Genomic DNA, 19,472 nt, shown 5'->3' on the forward strand with positions numbered 1-19,472 from the left:
CCACCTGATTGAGGCTGGAAAGTATGCAAATGCTTGAAGTTTCCTTCCAGCAGATGAATGATATGCAGAGACCCTTGATTTGATGCCACAAAGAGCTTTGTTGAATCTTCAGAAAACAAAATATGGAGGGCAGAGCGAAGGAACGCTGGCATTTTGGAAACCTTTGGGTAAATCAAGAGAAAGCGAGTGAGAGAAAGCGGCATGACACAACCTGACACAACCTGTAAGCCAAGAAAGGACCCACAAAAGGCCTAGAATACTGCCATGCTTCCTATAACCTATCTAGATTTCTCTTCATCCAAATTGCAATGCTCAATTCTCCACCTTGGAAATAACTTAAAATGAGAATAAAATACCAGTTTTTGTTAGGAATATTTCCCTATTTCTTTTTCATTTTATGTATTTAATAAATAAATGAGCCCTGAAATCATATACACACTAACAACAAAAACAGATTCAGCAGCTGTATTTATATATTTGTGCAAATACACACACACACACACACACACACACACACACACACAATTGAGTGGAGGGGCTATGAGAAGGGTTAGGGGAGGAGACCTGAGGGAATGGAAGGAGGAAAAGAATGTAATTCTATTTTAATTAAAAATGTATAAAAAGTAAACAAGTAAAATAGTAAAAACAAACAAGTACTTAGCATTGGTAGTGCTGAAGATTGAATCTAGAACCTTCTATAAGATTTAAAAACAAAGCTGGGGGCTGAAGAGATGGCTCAGTGGTTAAAAGCACCGGCTGCTCTTCCAGAGATGCTGAGTTCATTTCCCAGGAACCCCATGGAGGTTCACAGTCATCTGTAATGAGACCTGATGCCCTCCTCTGGTGTGCAGGCATACATGCAGATAGAACACTGCATATACAATAAGTAAATCTTAAAAAACAAAACAAAACAAAAACCAACGATAGAAATCAATCCAACACTTGGGAGACAGAGGCAGGCGGATCTTTGTGAGTTCAAGGCCAGTCTGGTCTACAGAGTGAGTTGAAGAATTGCTAGGGTTACGCAGAGGAACTCTATCTCAAAAATAACAAAAAAACAAAAAAGATTTTAAAACAAAACAAAAACAACCAAACAAATAAAAACCGTGTGTAGGGGCTTGCGAGATGGCTCAGTGGTTAAGAGCACTGGCTGCTCTCCAGAGGATAGGGATTTGATTCCCAGTACCTCCTGTAAGTCCAGTCCCAGTGACCTGTCCCCTTCTGGACTCGGGAAGCACCAGACATACACATGGTAAACATATATACGCAAAACATTAATATACATATGTAAATAAAACATTTTGTAAAATGTGTGTGTGTATGTGTGTGTAGAGGTCAGAGGTTAACTTGTGGGAGTCTCTCCTTCCATCATGTAGGTCCTGGAGATGGAACTCAGGGGTCAAACATAGCGGTCCCTGAAAGACTGTTCTGTAATGGCTAAAGAAAAATCCTTTTCACTAAGGATTTTAATTTTTAAATGATTTTAAATGATTCATTCATTTTTACTTTATGTGCATTGGTGTTTTGCCTGCATTTTTGTCTGTTTAAGGGTGACAAATCACTTTGAGCTAGATTACAGATGGTTATGAGCTACCATGTGGGTGCTGGGAACTGAACCCAGGTCTTCTGGAAGAGCAGCCAGTGCTCTTTACTGCTGAGCCATCTCTCCAGCCCTAAGGATTCTTATCTAATTCATTTCCACTTCATACAAAATTACACATTTAGGAAGTTTATTCTTTTACAGAAATACACTTTGTCCTCACTTACTCTTTGGAGGCTTATGTTGTCACGTTCATATTTCACTCGATAGAGAAAAAACCGAGAGGCTGTAGAATAGGCTATCCAACTTCCACACGGGGAAACACAACTGCAGCTAATGTTCTCAGGGCCCTGGCAATTGGAGGAAGCAACATGGGTGAAAAAAGAAAACTCAATTGTTTTCTAGGCAAAGTCTCACTCTGTCTCACTCCAGTCCCTACAGTAGACGGCAGACTGGGCTCCCAGGCTCCCATGACAGGACTCTTCAAGCTCAAGGTGCTCTCACATTTTCACAAACGCATTTTTGAGTCAGGATTTAACTCAGCCCAAGGTGAGTTAATTTCAAGGTTAGTCAAATTCCCTACTAATCAAAATAGCCTTGAACTCCTAAACTTTTTGTCTCCAAGTCCCAAGTACTGGGACTACCGGTAGGATTGCCACAAGCAATAAAAAAAAAGATATTTTTATAAAAGATAATATGATTAAAGCAACTTACATGGTATGTTGCTAACATAAAAAGGAAACATACACAGACAAATGAGCACAAGTTCTTTTGTTTTTCTGGGAGAATATACAAGAAACTGTGGAACTGCTTCTCTGTTGAACAGCGAACCAGTGAAACGGGGTGAGCTTGAAGCCCCACTTGATTATACAACCTTTCACTGCCTTAATTATTAGAAACACACATGCTATTTCTATAATATAAACAGGAAAAACCAATTTCCTATACTCACTTATCAAATTCTCAGTATCTAACTTATAAACACCGCTGACACAATCCTTCAGATAAAATGACAAAGTCTGAGCTTCAGACTGAGATTCAGATTGCTCAGATTCAGAATGGAGAAGGGCTCTAGACCTGGGCGGAGCACGAACCTTCCTCACCTTTGTCTTGAGGTGCAGCAGATGGTCTGCGTTTTTAGAGAGTGGAAGAGTATCTCCGTTCTTGCCTAAAAACAGAAACTTTGAACTTTTTCTCACCAAAAGAAAATTTGTACTTTTTTCATTTTAAAGTCAAGCCTAAGTAACAGTATTTGCCACCAGGTCAGGTTTACCCACATTACCCACACGCGCAATCACAATCTGAAGAGCCATGTGAGAAGCAGCAAAGAGACCAGGACTCTAAGGCAGCCTGCCACAGCTTCTTCCAGACTCACAGGTGGGTAGAGGCAGATTTCAGTACATTCTAAAGAGAATTCAAACCCTTCCTAAACTGGCTACTCATCCTAGGGTCGTGGGGCCTTTGTTTCCAAGTCAGGACAGGGCAAAGTACGATTCCACAACTGTCATTTCAACTAACTCTTACATGCGTCTAGTAGAAGCGTAAACTCTTTTTTTGGGGGGTGGGGGTAGGGGGTTGAGACAGGTTTCTCTGTGTAGTCCTGGCTATCTTAGAACTCACTGTTGACCAGGCTGGCCTCAAATCCGGCATGGCTGTTGTTTTTTAAGAGTTTAGCCAGGCTGTGGCAGTCCACGCCTTTAATCCCAGCTCTTCTGAGGCAGAGGCAGGCGAATCTCTGTGAGTTTGAGGCCAGCCTGGTCTACAGAGCGAGTTTCAGGAACAGGCTCCAAAGCTACAGAGAAACCCTGTCCCAAAAACAAAACAAAACAAAACAAAACAAAAGAAAAACAACAAAAGGCCAGGTGGTGTTTGAGCATGAAGACAGATCTGTGAGCTCAAGGCCTAATTGAACTCAACCTGGTCTACAAATTGAGTTCTAGAACAGAAAGAAAAAAAAAAGGTATCAATCTTAAGATTTTATGGCTCATGGTTATTTCATCATTTAGGATTGCTGAGTTCAAGGCCAATCTCAACTGCAGAGTGAGGTCTTATTTCAGTAATTTTTTTCTTGTATATGGAAAAAAATCGTAATTTCCCACAGACACAGTAAGAAAGTCCACCCTTCTAAATGTATGCATGTGTGTGTAGGTCAGAGGTTGGCGTTAGGTGTTTCCTCAATTGCTCTCCACCACTTCATTTTTTCACAGTTCAAGTCTGACTATGTAGCCCTGGATGGCCTGGAATTCCTTAGGGAAACCAGGCTGGTCCTGAAACTTCCCAGCCGAGTGCTCGCACAAAGGGAGAGTATTGAGACTGGGACTAAATGTGCAACACACTATGGCCAGCTCCACTTTATTTTGTGAGACAGGGTCTTAACTGAGCTAGGAGCTGATCAATTGTCCTCTTGTCCCTGCTTCTCTGGTCCTGAACTTCTGATTCTCTTCTTTCAAACTCCAGTTTTTTTTTCTTCCCTTGGCTTTCACCTCCCATGTTCTGGGACTAATGGTGTGTTCTACTATAGCTACCTTCCAGTTTTCTTCTGTGTAGGTGTGCTGGATGATGCTGTGCTTCAGACCTGGAGACACGTGCTTCCAGGCAGGCACTTTACTTTTGAGGTATGCACCAGCCCATCTTGGTATTTTTTCCTCCCCCTTTACTGTTTTTAAAAATTTGCCAGTTTTTAAAACTAAGTCAAAAACAAAAGCAAAAAACAAACAAATAAAAAACACCAAAAACCCCACAAACCTTTCTGCCAATTTACCTGTTGCAACTGTAGATCCTAGTCTCCAAAGTTCCAAGTGATGAGCAAACTGGAAGAGGAGAAGCTGCCTTCTTTTTGAACAGGAAATGAGACGACGCTGCATTCAAGAATTGAAATCTCATAAATGGGCCAATGTGGTCATCTGCTGCTTCAGTTCCAAAGGCAAGAGCAGCATCCTAACAGCCTCTTCTCTACTGCTGAAATCCATTGTGGCCAGTCGCCCCGTCCCCCCAACCCCATCCCGGCAGAGGCAGGTAGATCTCTGTGAGTTCAAGGCCAATCTACATAGTGAGTTCCAAGGTAGACTGGGCTACAATAGTGAGACTCAGGCCCACCCCCCCCCCAACAAAAACAAACAAACAAAAAACCCCAAAACCCATTTGGTAGATATATTCCAAGTCCTATCACAGTCTAGCCACTCTACTAGGATTTGAGAACACAATGGCGACTGAAATAGCCACTCACGTCAAGATGGTTCTAAAAGTGACGAGTATGCCACAAGATTTAACATGGATAAACACAGGATGAGCAGAAAGGACGCCTACCCTAGCCCCGTGGAACAAACAGACCAGATGAGGCTCACTGGCAAAGATGAGTCAAGCAGAGAAGGCAGGCTAACAACTTACAGGGAGGAAGGAACACGCAGAACAGGTCAGATGCAAAAGCACTGAGAAAGTAACTTTTAGAATGGACAGGCTGGGGGAATGGACCAGTCCAAGAGCAACACAGGATCTAGAGCCACATTAAGAATTTAGGGCTCCCAGCACTCAGGAGACAGAGGCAGGACAGGCTCTAAAGCTTCATAGAAACACTGTCTCGAAAAAAAAAAATTGGGTCTTTAAGTTGAAGACAATAACCAAAGGCTTTTTTAAATAAGAGGAATAATCAAAGTGCTTTTTCTTTTCTTTTTGAAGAGACATCTTGATTAAGGGAGCCATTAGGGAGCTAGCGTTAAACCTGGCACTAGAGAAATTCCCCGGAATCCACAAAGATGGCCCCAGCTAAGACCCTAAGCAACAGTGGAGAGGGTGCCTAAACTGGTCTGCAATCAGATTGATGACTATCTTAAATGTCATCATAGAACCTTCATCCAGCAACCGATGGAAGCAGATGCAGAGATCCACAGCAAAGCACTCAGTCAAGCTACTGAAGACCAGCCCAAGAAAGGGAGGAGCAATAATACGAGCAAAGGGGTCAAGACTATGGTGGGGATACTCACAGAAACAGCTGACCTGAACTAGTGGGAGTTCAGTTCAGCTGACCTGAACTAGTGGGATTAATAGTGGGGAACCTGCATAGGATGAAACTAGGCCTTCTGAACGTAGGTGGTAGTTTGTGTGGCTTGGGCAGTCTGGGGCCTCCACTTCAGTGGGACCAGGATTTATTCCTAGTGCTTGAACTGACTTTTTTGATCCCATTCTTTTTGGAGGGATACCTTGCTCAGCCTAGATATGGGTGGAGGGCTTCAGTACTGCCTCAAAATGATATATCAGACTTTGTTGACTCCCCATGGGAAGTCTTACCCACTCTGAGAAGTGGATGGGGGGGTAGAATGAGAGAAGGTGGGAAGAATGAAAGGAGGAGAAGGAGTAGGAAATGGGATAGGTATGTAAAATGAGAAAAGATTGCTAAAAATAGATAAATATTTATTATGTATAGTGTTCTGTCTACATGTATGCCTGTAGGCCAGAAGAGGGTGCCAGATCTCATTACAGATTGTGAGCCATCATGTGGGTGCTGGGAATTGAACTCAGGACATCTGGAAAAGCTGTCAGTGTTTTTAACCAGCCCAAACAAAGAGCTCCAATGGAGAACACATTGGAATGACACAGATATTAGTAAAAGGAGACAATGAACCTGGTCAGAGTGGTGTGGAACTTTAATCCCAGCACTCAGGAGGCAGAGGCAGGTGGATCTGGGCCAGTGTGGTCTACATAGTGAGTTCCAGAACAGCTAGAGCTACACAGAAAAACTCTGTCTCACAAATGAAAAAAAAGAGGAAATCACTGAAAAGGAATCCAGGAGAAAAGACACTGATCCAAAGTAGGATAATGGCAGCACAGAAGTGACTCAATTCAAGAGATAATCAGGAAATAATAAGGCTCTGCCAGGCGGTGGTGGCGCATGCCTTTAATCCCAGCACTCGGGAGGCAGAGGTAGGCAGATCTCTGTGAGTTCGAGATCATCCTGGTCTACAAAAAAGCTACAAGAGAAACCCTGTCTCAAAAATCAAAAAAAAAAAAATATATATATATATAATAATAAGGCTCCCGAGGGCTGGTAAGGTAAAGAATAGTCTGGCCTACACAGGGAGTTCAAAGTCAGTCAGTACTACAAAGCGAAATCCTGTCTCTAAAGAGAGATGGGCAAAAAATGAGGACTATTATCTTTGATGTTATTAAACCACATGCATGAAATATGTGGGCAATTCATAAAAATATTTAAATGTATGTGTATAGGTGTTGTGCCTGCATGTACTTCGTGCATAACATTCATGCAGTCCTGAGGAGGGCAGAACAGAGTGTTGGTTCTTCTTGAACTGGTGGTACTAGTTGCCACATGACCCCAGGTCATATGAAGGAATCTGTGACCCTTCTCCTATTAACTGTACTTTATAGAAATTTCATTAACTTGTTTTTAAGGGTGGACTCTATTATTCAGGTGGAGAATGATATCATCCCCAGAGTTGAGTAGACCTCCCCTAACACCTAAACTGGGTTATCTCATTGTCACAATATGCATGTACATATATACATAGCAAGTTGTTGTTGTTTGAGGAAGCTTGACTCAGAAAAGAATGAAGACAGCTTTAGGAAGTGTGAGTTTTGTTTAGTCTGACTGGACAGAGGGATGGGGGACACTAAAGGCGAGAGAGGATACTCACATGGGGAAAAGTGATCTTCCGGAGGGCAGCATCGTAATTCTTTACCTCCACTTTCTCCATGAGAGGACGAATAACTAGGTGGGTGTCTGTGCCTGAAACAAAGGCACACAATGAGAGAAATGCTACACGAAGAGAAAACAGCCAGAGCTGGGGGAGGACCTACCTCCTGATATCAGAGCTGTCGGGCTGTGGGCCACAGTGCGCACATCGTGAGTGTGATGCTGGAACGGCTTTGTCCGCACCCACTGCTTCTCACTGCTGCTGGAAGTCACGGGGACCAGCTGAAAATGGAATACTGTGCCCTCGGCTGTGCCCACCACAAAACTGTCTTCTTGCTGAGAAATTAAATCAGGAGGGGGTAGATGTCAACATAACAGGTACAGATGGAAAAATATTCTTTTCGGTTTTCTATCTGGGCAGCTCAGGGGAAAAGAAAACTCATGCCGTGAATTAGAAAGGAGGCTCCTGACTGGCAGAGGTGGTGCAATCCTTTAATCCCAGCCCACAGGTGGATCTCTGTGAGACTGAGATCACCCTGGTCTACAGAGTGAGTTCCAGGGCAGTCATGGCTACAAAGAGAAACCATGTCTGGTGAAGGGGAAGAAGGAAGTTTCCAGGGAAAGCAGTTCTATCAAAGGAGCAAGCTCAGACACAGGCAGCAACTGCCCCCTGCTGACAGTTAACACTTAGTACTGCCGATGTGTTATGCAGTTACATACTACACATTCAATGACAAACCAAATACATGGTCCATAAAAGTCTAACGAACCAAAAGTTCCTATTACCCAGTGATACAATAGCTGTCAAAATGTAGTACCAAACATTATTCACAATGATGCTGCTGTAGAACACATACACACACCCTTTAGTTGTACTCTAAGTTTGGTTTGGTTGGAAATTTTTATTTAGCTGTAAGATCTTAAGAATTACAGGGCTGGAGGGATGGTTAAGCAGTTAGGCACTACTGCTCGTTCAGAGGGCCTGAACTCAGTTTCTAGCACACACAGAATGCAGTTTACAACCTCCCATAACTTCTGTTCCAAAGGGATCTGAAGTCTCTGACGTTTACACTCCAGTGCACATATCCATACCCCCCCCCAAAAAAAGGCTACAGAGATGACTCAGCAGTTAAAAGAGCACTGGCTGCTCTTCCCGAGGACCCAGGTTCAACCAACATCCACATGGCAGCTTACAACTGTAACCCTCGTTCCAGGGGATCCAACAGACACATATGCACATAAAATACCAATGCACATTAAAAAAAAAAAAGCTGGACAATGGCAGCTCATGCCTTTAATCCCAGCACTCAGGAGGCAGAGATAGGCAGATCTCTCTGAGTTTGAGGCCAGCCTGGTTTACAGAGTGAGTGCCAGGACAGACAGGACTACACAGAGAAACTGTCTAAAAATCCCTCACAAAAACAAACAAACAAGCACTATATTTACACTTTTTTCTTTTTGTGTCAGGGTTTCTTTTTGCCTCATTCTACTTCTTAAAAAAAAAAATAAAAAGAAAAACTTCTTACAGTTTCAAGTAAGGCACCTCCTGGCTGTTCTCATCTCCTTAATGGTGGCAAACGCCATCATCTGCTGAGCTGTCCTGCCAGCCTAGCAATAACATCTTTATGAAGTTAAATTTATTTTGTTTTTTATTTTTTTGAGACTCGGTTTCTCTGTGTAGCTTTGGAGCTTGTCCTAGAACTCACTCAGTAGGCCAGGCTGGCCTTGAACTCATAGAGATCCACCTGCCTCTGCCTCCCAGGAGCTGGAATTAAAGGCATGCGCCACCACCACCCAGCTTAAACATTTATTTAAGTTAAACATTTCTATTAAAGAACATGGTAGGTGCTAGGTCACTGTTTATGTGGTTTAGAAGGAATTAGATTTCTCTGCTGCTGGTTGTATAAAGGAACAGCACATACAATTGGTACATTAGTTGTGCAACGTAGTAGCTTTCCTACTACCTGTATATGCTGATGCTCACACAATGCTCAAATCACCTACTGACACATTTCTCAGAATGTTTTCCTGACATTAGGTGACATAATTATATACAAACTATGCTCAGTACAAGAAATAAAATACCTAAAATGATTTAAATAAGGAACACGTTAGTTGTGAGAAAAAACTGAATCCTTCTAAACCACATAGGCAATATATGAGAAAAGACAGACCAGACCCTAAGGCTGACTTGAAAGCTGGGCTTGGGGATATAAGGTTGTATTCCTGGCTACGCAGGAGGCTCAGCAGGACTACTTGGGCTGGGAGCATACTCACATCAGCGACAGCAATAGACTGCACGTCAGCATTTGCGATGACATGGCTCTTAACAAGTGTCCCAGTAGCCGAGTCCCATAACTGCACCTTTCCAACAGAGTCCACACTTATGACAGTTCCATCGGACAGGAAGGCAACACCCCACACGATACACCTTGACTTCGTCACTCCCAGGTGCTGCCTATCTAAAACCATCTTACGAACAATGCTCCCTGAAAAATAAGAAAGGCACACATGGAGATGGAGTTTAGTTTCAGTTTCCCAAAGCTGCCCGGACAAGCATAAGGTGGGGAGTTAGAGGCCTGGACATCAACAGTCAGTAAATGGCAGCTGTGCTTTAAAACTCCCGAATGGGACCTGAAGAGAAAACAAGAGGATGAGGGGCCCCTAGGTGGGACAGTTGAAAGTTAGTCTGTGAGGCTGCGAACTCTTGAAGTAGCAATCTCCTGAGTAAGCAGCAGATAGTAAGCAAACACCATCTCAACCGAAGAATCTTAGGTAAAAGGTATGGAGAACTAAGTATGGTACGGGGTATCTAGAGGAAAAACGGGGTCAAGGTAAAACTGGTAAGAACGTGGAGAACAAAATTTCTTCTCCTCAGAGCAGTGACAGCGAGACCTGCATTTAACCAGGTAGGAGCCTGGAAAAGGAGTCTCGGTGCAGCTCGGGGGAGATGTGGAATGCTAGGGTTGTCTGATCCCCAGCACCAAAAACCAACTGCCCAATTGATTTCTGGAAACCAAGTCACACAAGACAGAAAAAATTACTTCTAAGATCCCCAAACAGGCAACCCAGATGACTCTTCAGTGAAAACCACGCTCAAGAGTCCCACTGATGGGACCAGAACAAACAGCACACACGGAGAAAGTTCCTCTAACAAGAAAAGCCAAACAGACTAACAGAAACGGCAGACAAAGGAACAGTGGGCCAGGAAGGCCGCAGAAACAGTTGCGGAATGTTATCACCAACAGCTTCAGAGTAGGGGCTGGAGAGGCGGTCAGCTGTTGAGTACTTTCTGCTCTTGCAGGACTGGAGTCTGGTTCCCAGCACCCACAACAGCACTTAATACAGCGCTAGCAGATTCCTGCACGCACACAATCAAAAAACAGAACCCCCGCCAGGCGGATCTGTGAACTCCAGGCCAGCCTGGTCTACAAGAGCTAAGCTAGTTTCAGGACAGGCACCAAAGCTACAGAGAAACCCTGCCTTAAAAAAACAAAAAACCAAAACCCCAACTCTTAGAAAGAAATGAACAGCCTCAGAGTCTGCAGGTGTAACCACAGAACACAAACTTAGCAAAGGCTCCAGCAGCCAAAACCAGAAAAGACCTTTGGAGGTAGCTAAGTGAAAACTTCACTACAAACATTAAGATATGAAGATGACAAACTTATATTAGCGAACAATAAATAAAAAGTAAAAAAGATGAAAAATAAGAGTGGCTAAAAAGAAGACCCAATACTGAAGTAATAAAATTCGAGAAAGAGAAAATAGAAACTGATCTACAAATTACAAGAATTTCCCCCAAACAGAGGATTTGAATTAAAACAATCTCCTATGTATCTAGCACAACTGATTGACACGAGAAAAACAAAAAACAAAAAACCAACCAACCAAACAAAAACAATCACATCTACAACAAACAGACTAATACAACAAGTATAACCAAAATTTTAGCTTATACCTAGTGCCTAAAGGCCTGGGTTAGAACTCCAACAGAGAAACAAAGAAAACTCCCACGAAGGAAAGGAAAGGAAAAAAGGCACATGCTCAAAGGTCCTAGAAACCAAACAAAAGATTAACTCTCCGTATGCTCAAAGGGTCAATAATCAGAATGGCACCACACTTCCCAACAGGCAAAGGAAGAATCCTAAACAATACAGCAGCAAAAGGGACCCCAGAAAAACTGAAACACGAGTCTTTCTCACACTTGTGCAGCATGACCCAAGTGGCTAAGTCAGACTGGAAGAAGTTAAAACAAAGAGATTTATTTCTAAGGACATAGAAATGGCACAAAAAAACAAATAAAAACACCGAAATACTCCGATGTGTTTGTATGAAGTTATACAACTGAAAGACTTTACGGATGAAGTGGCAGAGATGTAGGGAGAACGGGAATATTCAACAGGAAGCAGTCAGGAAGGAAAGTAACTTCCTCCCAGAGTAGTTCACTTGGCCATGATGAAAACACTCGACTACTGATAGGAACCCAGTTACAAATAAGCACAAAGATCAGGAGACAGTGTGATGGACACTACAGCAGAAGGTACACAGGGAAGACTCTGATGTTGAATTCAATAACGTGTATAATTAAAAAAAAAATCACAATGTAGAATTATAAATATGCCGTGTACAGCAGAGATAAATCCCAAAAGAATCAGCTAAGGGTTGAGTGGTTTATTTTGGGGATCAGGAGAAGGGCATAGGAGATTCCTTCTTTTGGTAATAAGCCTTAAGGAACTTTGTGGCTACAGGCATGTGTAACTAAAGGCAAACAAAACAAAGAAACTTACAAAACAGACATTGAGAAAAAAGAGAAACAGAGACATACCTAATCACTCCACCACACTCTCTTTGTTTTTTTGGGGGGGGGGGGACAGGATTTCTCTGTGTGACAGTCCTGGAACTCATTTTGTAGACCAGGCTAGCCTCAAACTACCACCCAAGTTTTTTTATTTTTGTTTTTTTGAGACAGGGTTTCTTTGTGTAGTCCTGGCTGTCCTGGAATTCACTCTGTAGACCAGGCTGGCATTGCACTTACAGAGATCCACCTGCCTCTGGCTCCCAAGTGCTGATATTAAAGGTGTGTGCCACTACTGGCTTGTCTCTGTACAAAAACATGTACAAATATGAGGTTAAAGGCAACCTCACCACTGAAGGGGTCTAGTAGCCAATTTTCTAGGCCAAGAACAGAAAAAGAAGTCATGGTTCTCTACCTTATGTTCCATTTTTCCCGGACACATAGACATCCTACTTAACACTCACACTAAATGCTGTATTACTTGAGAGTAAATGGTACTGTAATATCCTCTTACGGAGAAAGTGCTGCATCCTACGGAAGAATGAAGATTCCTCAAATACAGCAGTGTTAATCAAAAACAGGAACGAGAGGCTAAAGAGATGGCTCAGTGGTTAAGAGTGCTGACTACACAAGTTTAAAAAGAATAAGAAAAAGAGAAACCTGTATCCCAGGATACGTTAAAGGTTGGAGATGGTCCCTTCAGGCCTATCATCCCAACATGGAGGGCCTGGGGCCTGGAGGATCACCAGAACTAGCTTCTTGCTGGCCTATTCTAAAAACAAAATAAAACAAAACAAAAACCAGACTCACCCCTGGGTTCACAAGAGACTGTGCCTCAGAAAGAGTCTGAGTCCTTCTTAAGTTCTTCGCTTGTCAGTACCTATGAAGGCATGTATATGTACATATAACACAGAATAGACAGAGATAGACAGACTTACACACACAGTCACATACAGAAAACACATGGAAAACGGGTAAAACTTGTGGTATACACATGGTGAGATTAATGAGAAGTTAGGTCACCACATTCATTGAAAACGTGACAAAGTCGAGCTCTCAGAAACTGAGAAATGTAGATCTGATAACACCCATAACATAAATGTACCAAATAGAAAACAGTCACCTGATTTGACATCAAACACGCTAACGTAGTCTATGGAGCCAGCTGCAATGTGGGTACCAGCAGGATGCCAACTGAGACTTAGGATCCGACCTTAGAAGCAATAAAACAAGAAAAAAGGTGACATATAAACTGAGCTCTCCTCCCACAACAACCCACATGTACTGTCCTGGGGTCGACAATGGAGTATCTGACAACTTGTTTTACTAATGTATAAATAGTTGAGGAAAATGTGTAAAATAAATACATCCTTTTGAGAATGATCTGATGGTAACCTAACAAAATTTCAATGTGCACAGACACTGACTTCAGATTAGAGAGACATATTCGCATGGATGCCCAATATACATATGGTCATGCACAGTATTAAGATTACAAACAAGGATGCATTGACTGCAGGATGATGGCCTCATAAGACCACACATATCACACATATCATCCAGTGACATCAGCCATCTTAGTTTGTGGAAGCATACCTGATGGTGTTCACAGGATGAGATGATTTAACATTGTATTTTCAAAACAGATCTTTGCTGTTAATCAACCATAATTAAGCATGTCTGTCTGTCTTTCTTTCTTTGGTGGTTGTGCTGATTAGGTTTTTTTTTGTCAACTTGACATATACTAGACTAACTCTATGACATCTACCAAAAAGTACTGTATCACCTTTCCAATTAAGAAATAACAAAAATCTAGCTACAGTGGATAGCTATTACTAAAGGACACAGAACACACAGCATGCTAACTACTCTCCAAAACAGGCATCGGCAAACTACAGCCACTGCTGGTTTGTAAATCAAGTTTTACCAGCACACAGTCACATTATCTCTGTTTATGCACTGTGTTTGGCGGTTTCTGTGCTACAAGTAGAGTTAGCAGGGACTATGTTGCCTTCAAAGCCTCAAGTACCATGGCACTCAGTACTTTACAAACCAGAGCCCAAGCACCAGCAGTTGCTCATGATACTCACCAAGACATTTAAACTGGCCAGTAGGGTTAAGAACCACAGCTAGCCTTTAATCCCATCACTTGAGAGGCAGAAGTAGGTGGATCTCTAAGGATGAGGCCAGCCTGGTCTACAGTGTGAGTTCCAGGACAGCAAGAGCTACACAGAGAAACCTTGTCTTGAAAAACAAGCAAACAATAAAAACAATCAAACCATGGCCAGCAAAGCTTGGGGGTGCATGCCTGTAATCACACTGCTAAGGCAGGACTGCATGAGTTTAAGGGCAGTCAGGGCTACACAGAGTAACAGGCAAGTGCAGGCTACAGCGTGAGAAGCTGTCTCATAAAAACCAGAAGAAAAGGGAAAAAGGAATCACAACTCTCTTGTGCAGATCTGTAATCTCAGTACTCAGGAAGTAGAGGCAGGCCTACACAGCAGAACCAGCCTCAAAAAGGACAATATCATTTAATGATAAAAACAAAATAAAATCAGTTTTAAGACTCTCCATACAAATATTTAAATTTCACAAAACAGGAATTTTTGTATGGGTGCACTGGCTGATTTTATGTCGACTTGACAAAGCTAGTCATCTTGGAAGAGAGACCCTCAACTGGAAAAAAAAAAAAAGCCCCAAACAGGCTGGTCTGTAAGCAAAGCTCTGTTACATTTTCTTGATTGATAATTAACGTGGAAGGGGCCCAGCCAGGATGAGAGGTCCTGGATGCTGTAAGAAAGCAGACTGAGGAAGGCAGCACTCCTCCATGACCTCTGCACTAGCTCCTGCCTCCAGGTTTCTGACCTGCTTGAGTTTCTGTCTTTGATGATGAACAGTCTGTGGAGCTATAAGCTGATAAAAAGTCTTTCCTCTCTGCGTTGCTTTTGGTCATGGTATTTATCACAACAATAGAAACTATAGGATATACACTATAACTAATACCGACTTTCACAGAAAAACTAGTTTTCTACTTTGATTTTCTGTATTTTTACTTAACCAGGCAATCACAACTATGCAACATAATGAGATGTAGAACTACTAGAACTTTTCCTTGTACTCAAAAAAAAAAAGTATATATACAAAACATTATTTATAGCAGCAGGAAAACACCCTCTCCCTAGTGGCGCAAAAACGTAACTTCTTGTTGAGACTACTAGTCACCCCACCAAAAACAACCCTTACTTTTCTGCCGATCAAAATTTCTTGCAAACTGGATTTTGTCTGGAGTGAGCTCAAATAGTTTCACAGAGCCATCTTCACAACCGACCTATTGAGAGAAAGAGAGACAGAAAACAAACTAAATGAGTCTTCTATAGGACTACCATTCCCACACACAAATATATACATTGTTTCTTCTCTAAAAGCTATCACTTACCCTAAACCCAAACCAACCAAACAGCTTGCCAGAGGGGGTAGGGGACCTATGCTCAAGAAATTGATAGTTCACTCCTGTTGACTACAGTCTAGTCAGAAAGTGGCCAAATTTCTGCATATGACATGGAATAAAAGTAGGACTTCACACATACCTGCCAGAGAACCATGACCTAGTAAAAGATCTACTGACTTTTAAACCCAGATGGAAATATAAAACAGTATACAAGTTAGTACAAGTGAAATATTAAAAAAAAAAAGACATCGCAAAAAATTAAATGTCAGGGTAGAAAGATGGCTCATTGGGAAAAGGCTAGCTGCCAAGCCTAGAAACTTAAGTTTGATATCAATGACCCACAAGATGGAAAAAGAAAACCAACTTACACAGTTGTCCTCTGACCATCACAAGCACTCCGCAGCACAGATGCCTCAACCCCCATCACAAATAATAAATGTAACTTCACACACACACACACACACACACGCAGGTGCAGTGAATCTACAGAAGGACTTTAACACCCCATATTTCTGAAACAAAAGTTATTATTAAAACACAAACTATATCAAAACTAGTCTCTACATCTCTTAGTTCCAAAGAAGTTTAGAAAATTCTGAAATTAATTAACCCTGACATTTCACAAAGGAATAAACAAGGTCCAAGCTGTAGTCTTTTTCTGTCCCACCAGCCTGCTCCCAAATAACGACACAACTTATTATTATTTATGAAAACTTGGCCTTACCTTAGACTTGATTTTATCTAGCTCTTACAACTTAAGTGAACTCATTTCTATTAATCTATGTTCCGCCCATCCTGTTTCTGTCTCCTCTGACTTTCTCTTTCTGCCCGGAAATCCTGCCCATACCTCCTGACTGGCTATTGCCCATTTAGCTTTTTATTACACCAATCACAGCAACACATCTTCACAGTGTACAAATCTTCCATAAAACCAAGCTAGCTAACAGCATAGGGCAAAGTGAGCAGTGATTTATTATTGTTTGTTTGTATGAGCTTTGACTCTATGTATGGATGTGCACTTCTGTGCAGTGCCCACAGAGGCTACAAGAGGGTGTCAGACTACTGGGAACTGGAGTTGGGAGCCACCATGTGGATGCTGGGAATCAACCCAAGATCTGAGCAATGGCAGTCAGTACTCTTAACTGATGAGCCATCCTTTCAGCCTATTTTTAACCTTCATTGCCAATTCTAATATTTTATCTTATGAGTCTTGATACCTAGCTAAGCTTGGAATTTCTGTATGACATAAATATGGGGAAGGAAATTTGAGCGGGCATAAAACTACTCTATTTGGAATAACCAATAGTTGCTTACTGACCAAAAGCTGAGAGCCACTGGGGCTGGCGGTCATACTCCAAATAGGTCCTCCAAAGGCATCCAGAGCATACTTTATGTTTAGTGCCTGTAGGTCATACTCGAGAATTTCTCCGTTGAGTCCAGCACTAAAGAGCCGCTGTCCTTCTGCCCAACATAGGGCTTCTGTAGCCCGAGACTCATGACCTGGGAAAAACTAAAGAAGCATCATAACTTTTCAACCTGCCATGAATTCAAAACTACAGAAACACTGTAATGCCCCAACTTGCAACCATCAACACTTGACGAGTATTTCCCCACAAATAACCAGTATAGTTTGTCACTATCAAACACTGGTGCCTACTAGACACTTTTATTTCTTTCAGCTTCAAATTTTAGTTACTTAATATTACTATACTTTAAGTTATATGCTTGATTCTCTTTTAAACTAGGACTAATTTAGAAGAAGCTCTTCAACTAATATTAAAGAATTAAGATATTTGCCAGGTGGTGGTGGTGGCACACGCCTTTAATCCCAGCACTCTGGAGGCAGAGGCAGGCAGATCTCTGTGAGTTCGAGACCAGCCTGGTTTATAGAGCTGGTTCCAGGGCAGCTATGGCATATACACACACCTAAAGGGAAAATGCCAGTCAATTTAGTGCAGCCTAATGTACAGCGCTAAGAAAATCTGAAATAGTGTACTGCACTATCCTAGACCTCAGAATTCACTGATCACTTGCTTACTAACTAACAATAACTTTCAAGTCTTGCAAGGTCCATTCAAACTAAATGCCTTTATGCAGGCCTATTATTGTTAATCTTTTCTGGTTATTTCTATCGTGCCTTTTTTGTGTTTAAACACACAAATTTTCCACTATGTTACAACTGCCTGGAACACTCCCATACAGTGGCATGTTTTCGATGTCTATAGCTTAGGAATAAGGCTACCAATGGCTGGCTTGCATAAACCAACTTTCTAGTGATCATCCACTAATACATATCTCAAAAGATACCTCTACCAAGAGATAGAACATGACAAACACAAGAGATTCATGACTGTATACAGGCTGATGGCCCGTGTGTCCACTTTACCTGTAAAGAGTTGTCTATGATACTGTTCACTCCACCTTTTTGTTCAAGTCTCAGGTTTTCCTTCCTTCCCTCCTTCCTTTTTGAGGCAGGGCCTTACACTATGTAGCTCTGGCTGCCGTAGAACTCTCTATATGGACCAGGTTGACCCAGGACTGATAGAGATAAACTTGCTTCTGTCTTCTGAGTGCTGGGATTAAAGGTGTGCACTACCACCACCGCAGCCAGATGGTTATAGCCTCATATTTTTAAGTATTTTTTCTGAATATTCAATATTTTCATATATGTCAAGGTATTTTAATTTGATGCCTGTTTGACACAGACTATGCTTTCTATCTGAACTTGCAAGACCAAGTGACATATGGCTTAAATGGCTTGTCCAAAAGGCTGAAGTCAATGGACTGCAGGGAACACAGGTCTCTTACTCCCGGTCTCTTCATTCTGATTCACTAAGCATGCCTTTTTCTAATGACATGATTGAGGTCAATCATTTTTAATTTTCAAAGACAATGTGTATGTATATGTGCACGCACATGTGTGTACACATGAAGGTCAAAAGACGACTGGTAGGGATTGGCCTCTCCTTTCACCACATGGGTAGCAGAGATCAAAGTCAGGCTGTCAGGCTTGCAAGCAAGCATCTTTACCCACCGAGGCATCTTACCCAGCCAGGGGTTAGTAATCTTTTTGGTTTTTCGAGATGGATTTCTCTGTGTAGCCCTGGCTGTCCTGGAACTCACTCTGTAGACCAGGCTGTCCCTGAACTCAGAAATCTCCTTGCCTCTGGGATTAAAGGTGTGTACCACCACCGCCTAGCCAGCCTGACCAAATTTTAATGACTAGGAAAGGAGACACGAGGAGGGGAGGAGAGGGGAGACAGAAGATGAGACTGAATTAGTTAGCTGTTAAAAATACCCACAGGAGAATGACAGAAGAAAATGAGGGAGGGTAGGTAAGAAATGGAGGCCTTGTCACTCAACATCACTGAGCAGCAAAGAGCTGAAATAGTCACCAACATCGCTGATCTAGTAGTTCCCCATCTCACAGAATTTGAACTTAAGCAGTGAAGAGGCCATTAAGCAAATATACAAGTTATGCTAAGTATAGCGGTCAGAAATGACAATAAAAAAGTCACAACACGCAACAAGTGTACACCCAAGCATTCTTGTCCTGTTTCTGGCAATGACCCATTTGTTGTGGGCAAGGAACTCCAACTGTTACACACACACTTGTTCTTCAGCACTTCAACTCCACAGACAATCCCTAAAGCTTCCTGTCAAGACTGCTTCTCCCTGCTTTATCACACAGGTCAGAAACGGTCTGTTTACGGATCCTTCTTCACGAATGTAAAAGCTCTGGCACTTGTTTTAACATCGGTACTGAACACGCAGTCTCCTAGAAACATTGACAGAATGCCTGAACTCAAATGCCAGGCTGCTGGACACTGGATACTCATTTACCCGGCTCTTCTCTCTTGAACTGAGTGGAATTTGCACCTGAAGAAAATTAGTAACCAGTGTTCTTGGAGGGAAAGTCTTTGGAGCTTGAGAGACGGCTCCACAGTTAGGAGCACTTGTTCCTGCAAAGGGTTCCCAGCACCCAGTGGAAGCTCATAACCTCCTAACTCCAGTTCTAGGGGATCCAATGCTCTCCCTGGACCAC

At 42.2% G+C, this 19,472-nt stretch overlaps 1 protein-coding gene across 3 annotated transcripts in view; it reads right to left on the reverse strand.

The window, feature by feature from the left end:
- The window catches only part of Utp4 (UTP4 small subunit processome component), a 29,957-nt gene that overhangs the window by 8,933 nt on the left and 1,552 nt on the right, over nucleotides 1–19,472 (reverse strand). For 2 of the 3 annotated variants that reach the window (XM_048430832.3, XM_048430842.3), the window contains exons 3-12: nucleotides 16,746–16,937; nucleotides 15,223–15,307; nucleotides 13,103–13,192; nucleotides 9,462–9,673; nucleotides 7,349–7,520; nucleotides 7,186–7,277; nucleotides 4,302–4,398; nucleotides 2,635–2,708; nucleotides 1,768–1,890; nucleotides 5–161 (exon numbers count right to left, since the gene is read on the reverse strand). In XM_048430832.3, coding sequence (XP_048286789.1) covers nucleotides 5–161; nucleotides 1,768–1,890; nucleotides 2,635–2,708; nucleotides 4,302–4,398; nucleotides 7,186–7,277; nucleotides 7,349–7,520; nucleotides 9,462–9,673; nucleotides 13,103–13,192; nucleotides 15,223–15,307; nucleotides 16,746–16,937 — 1,294 coding nt within the window. The remainder of the gene's footprint in view (nucleotides 1–4; nucleotides 162–1,767; nucleotides 1,891–2,634; nucleotides 2,709–4,301; nucleotides 4,399–7,185; nucleotides 7,278–7,348; nucleotides 7,521–9,461; nucleotides 9,674–13,102; nucleotides 13,193–15,222; nucleotides 15,308–16,745; nucleotides 16,938–19,472) is intronic. The other variant, XM_048430853.3, reaches the window with a different exon arrangement.

This window comes from Myodes glareolus, chromosome 22 (genome assembly GCF_982192425.1).
Source record: "Myodes glareolus chromosome 22, mMyoGla1.1, whole genome shotgun sequence".
NCBI classification, from domain to species: Eukaryota; Metazoa; Chordata; class Mammalia; order Rodentia; family Cricetidae; genus Myodes; species Myodes glareolus.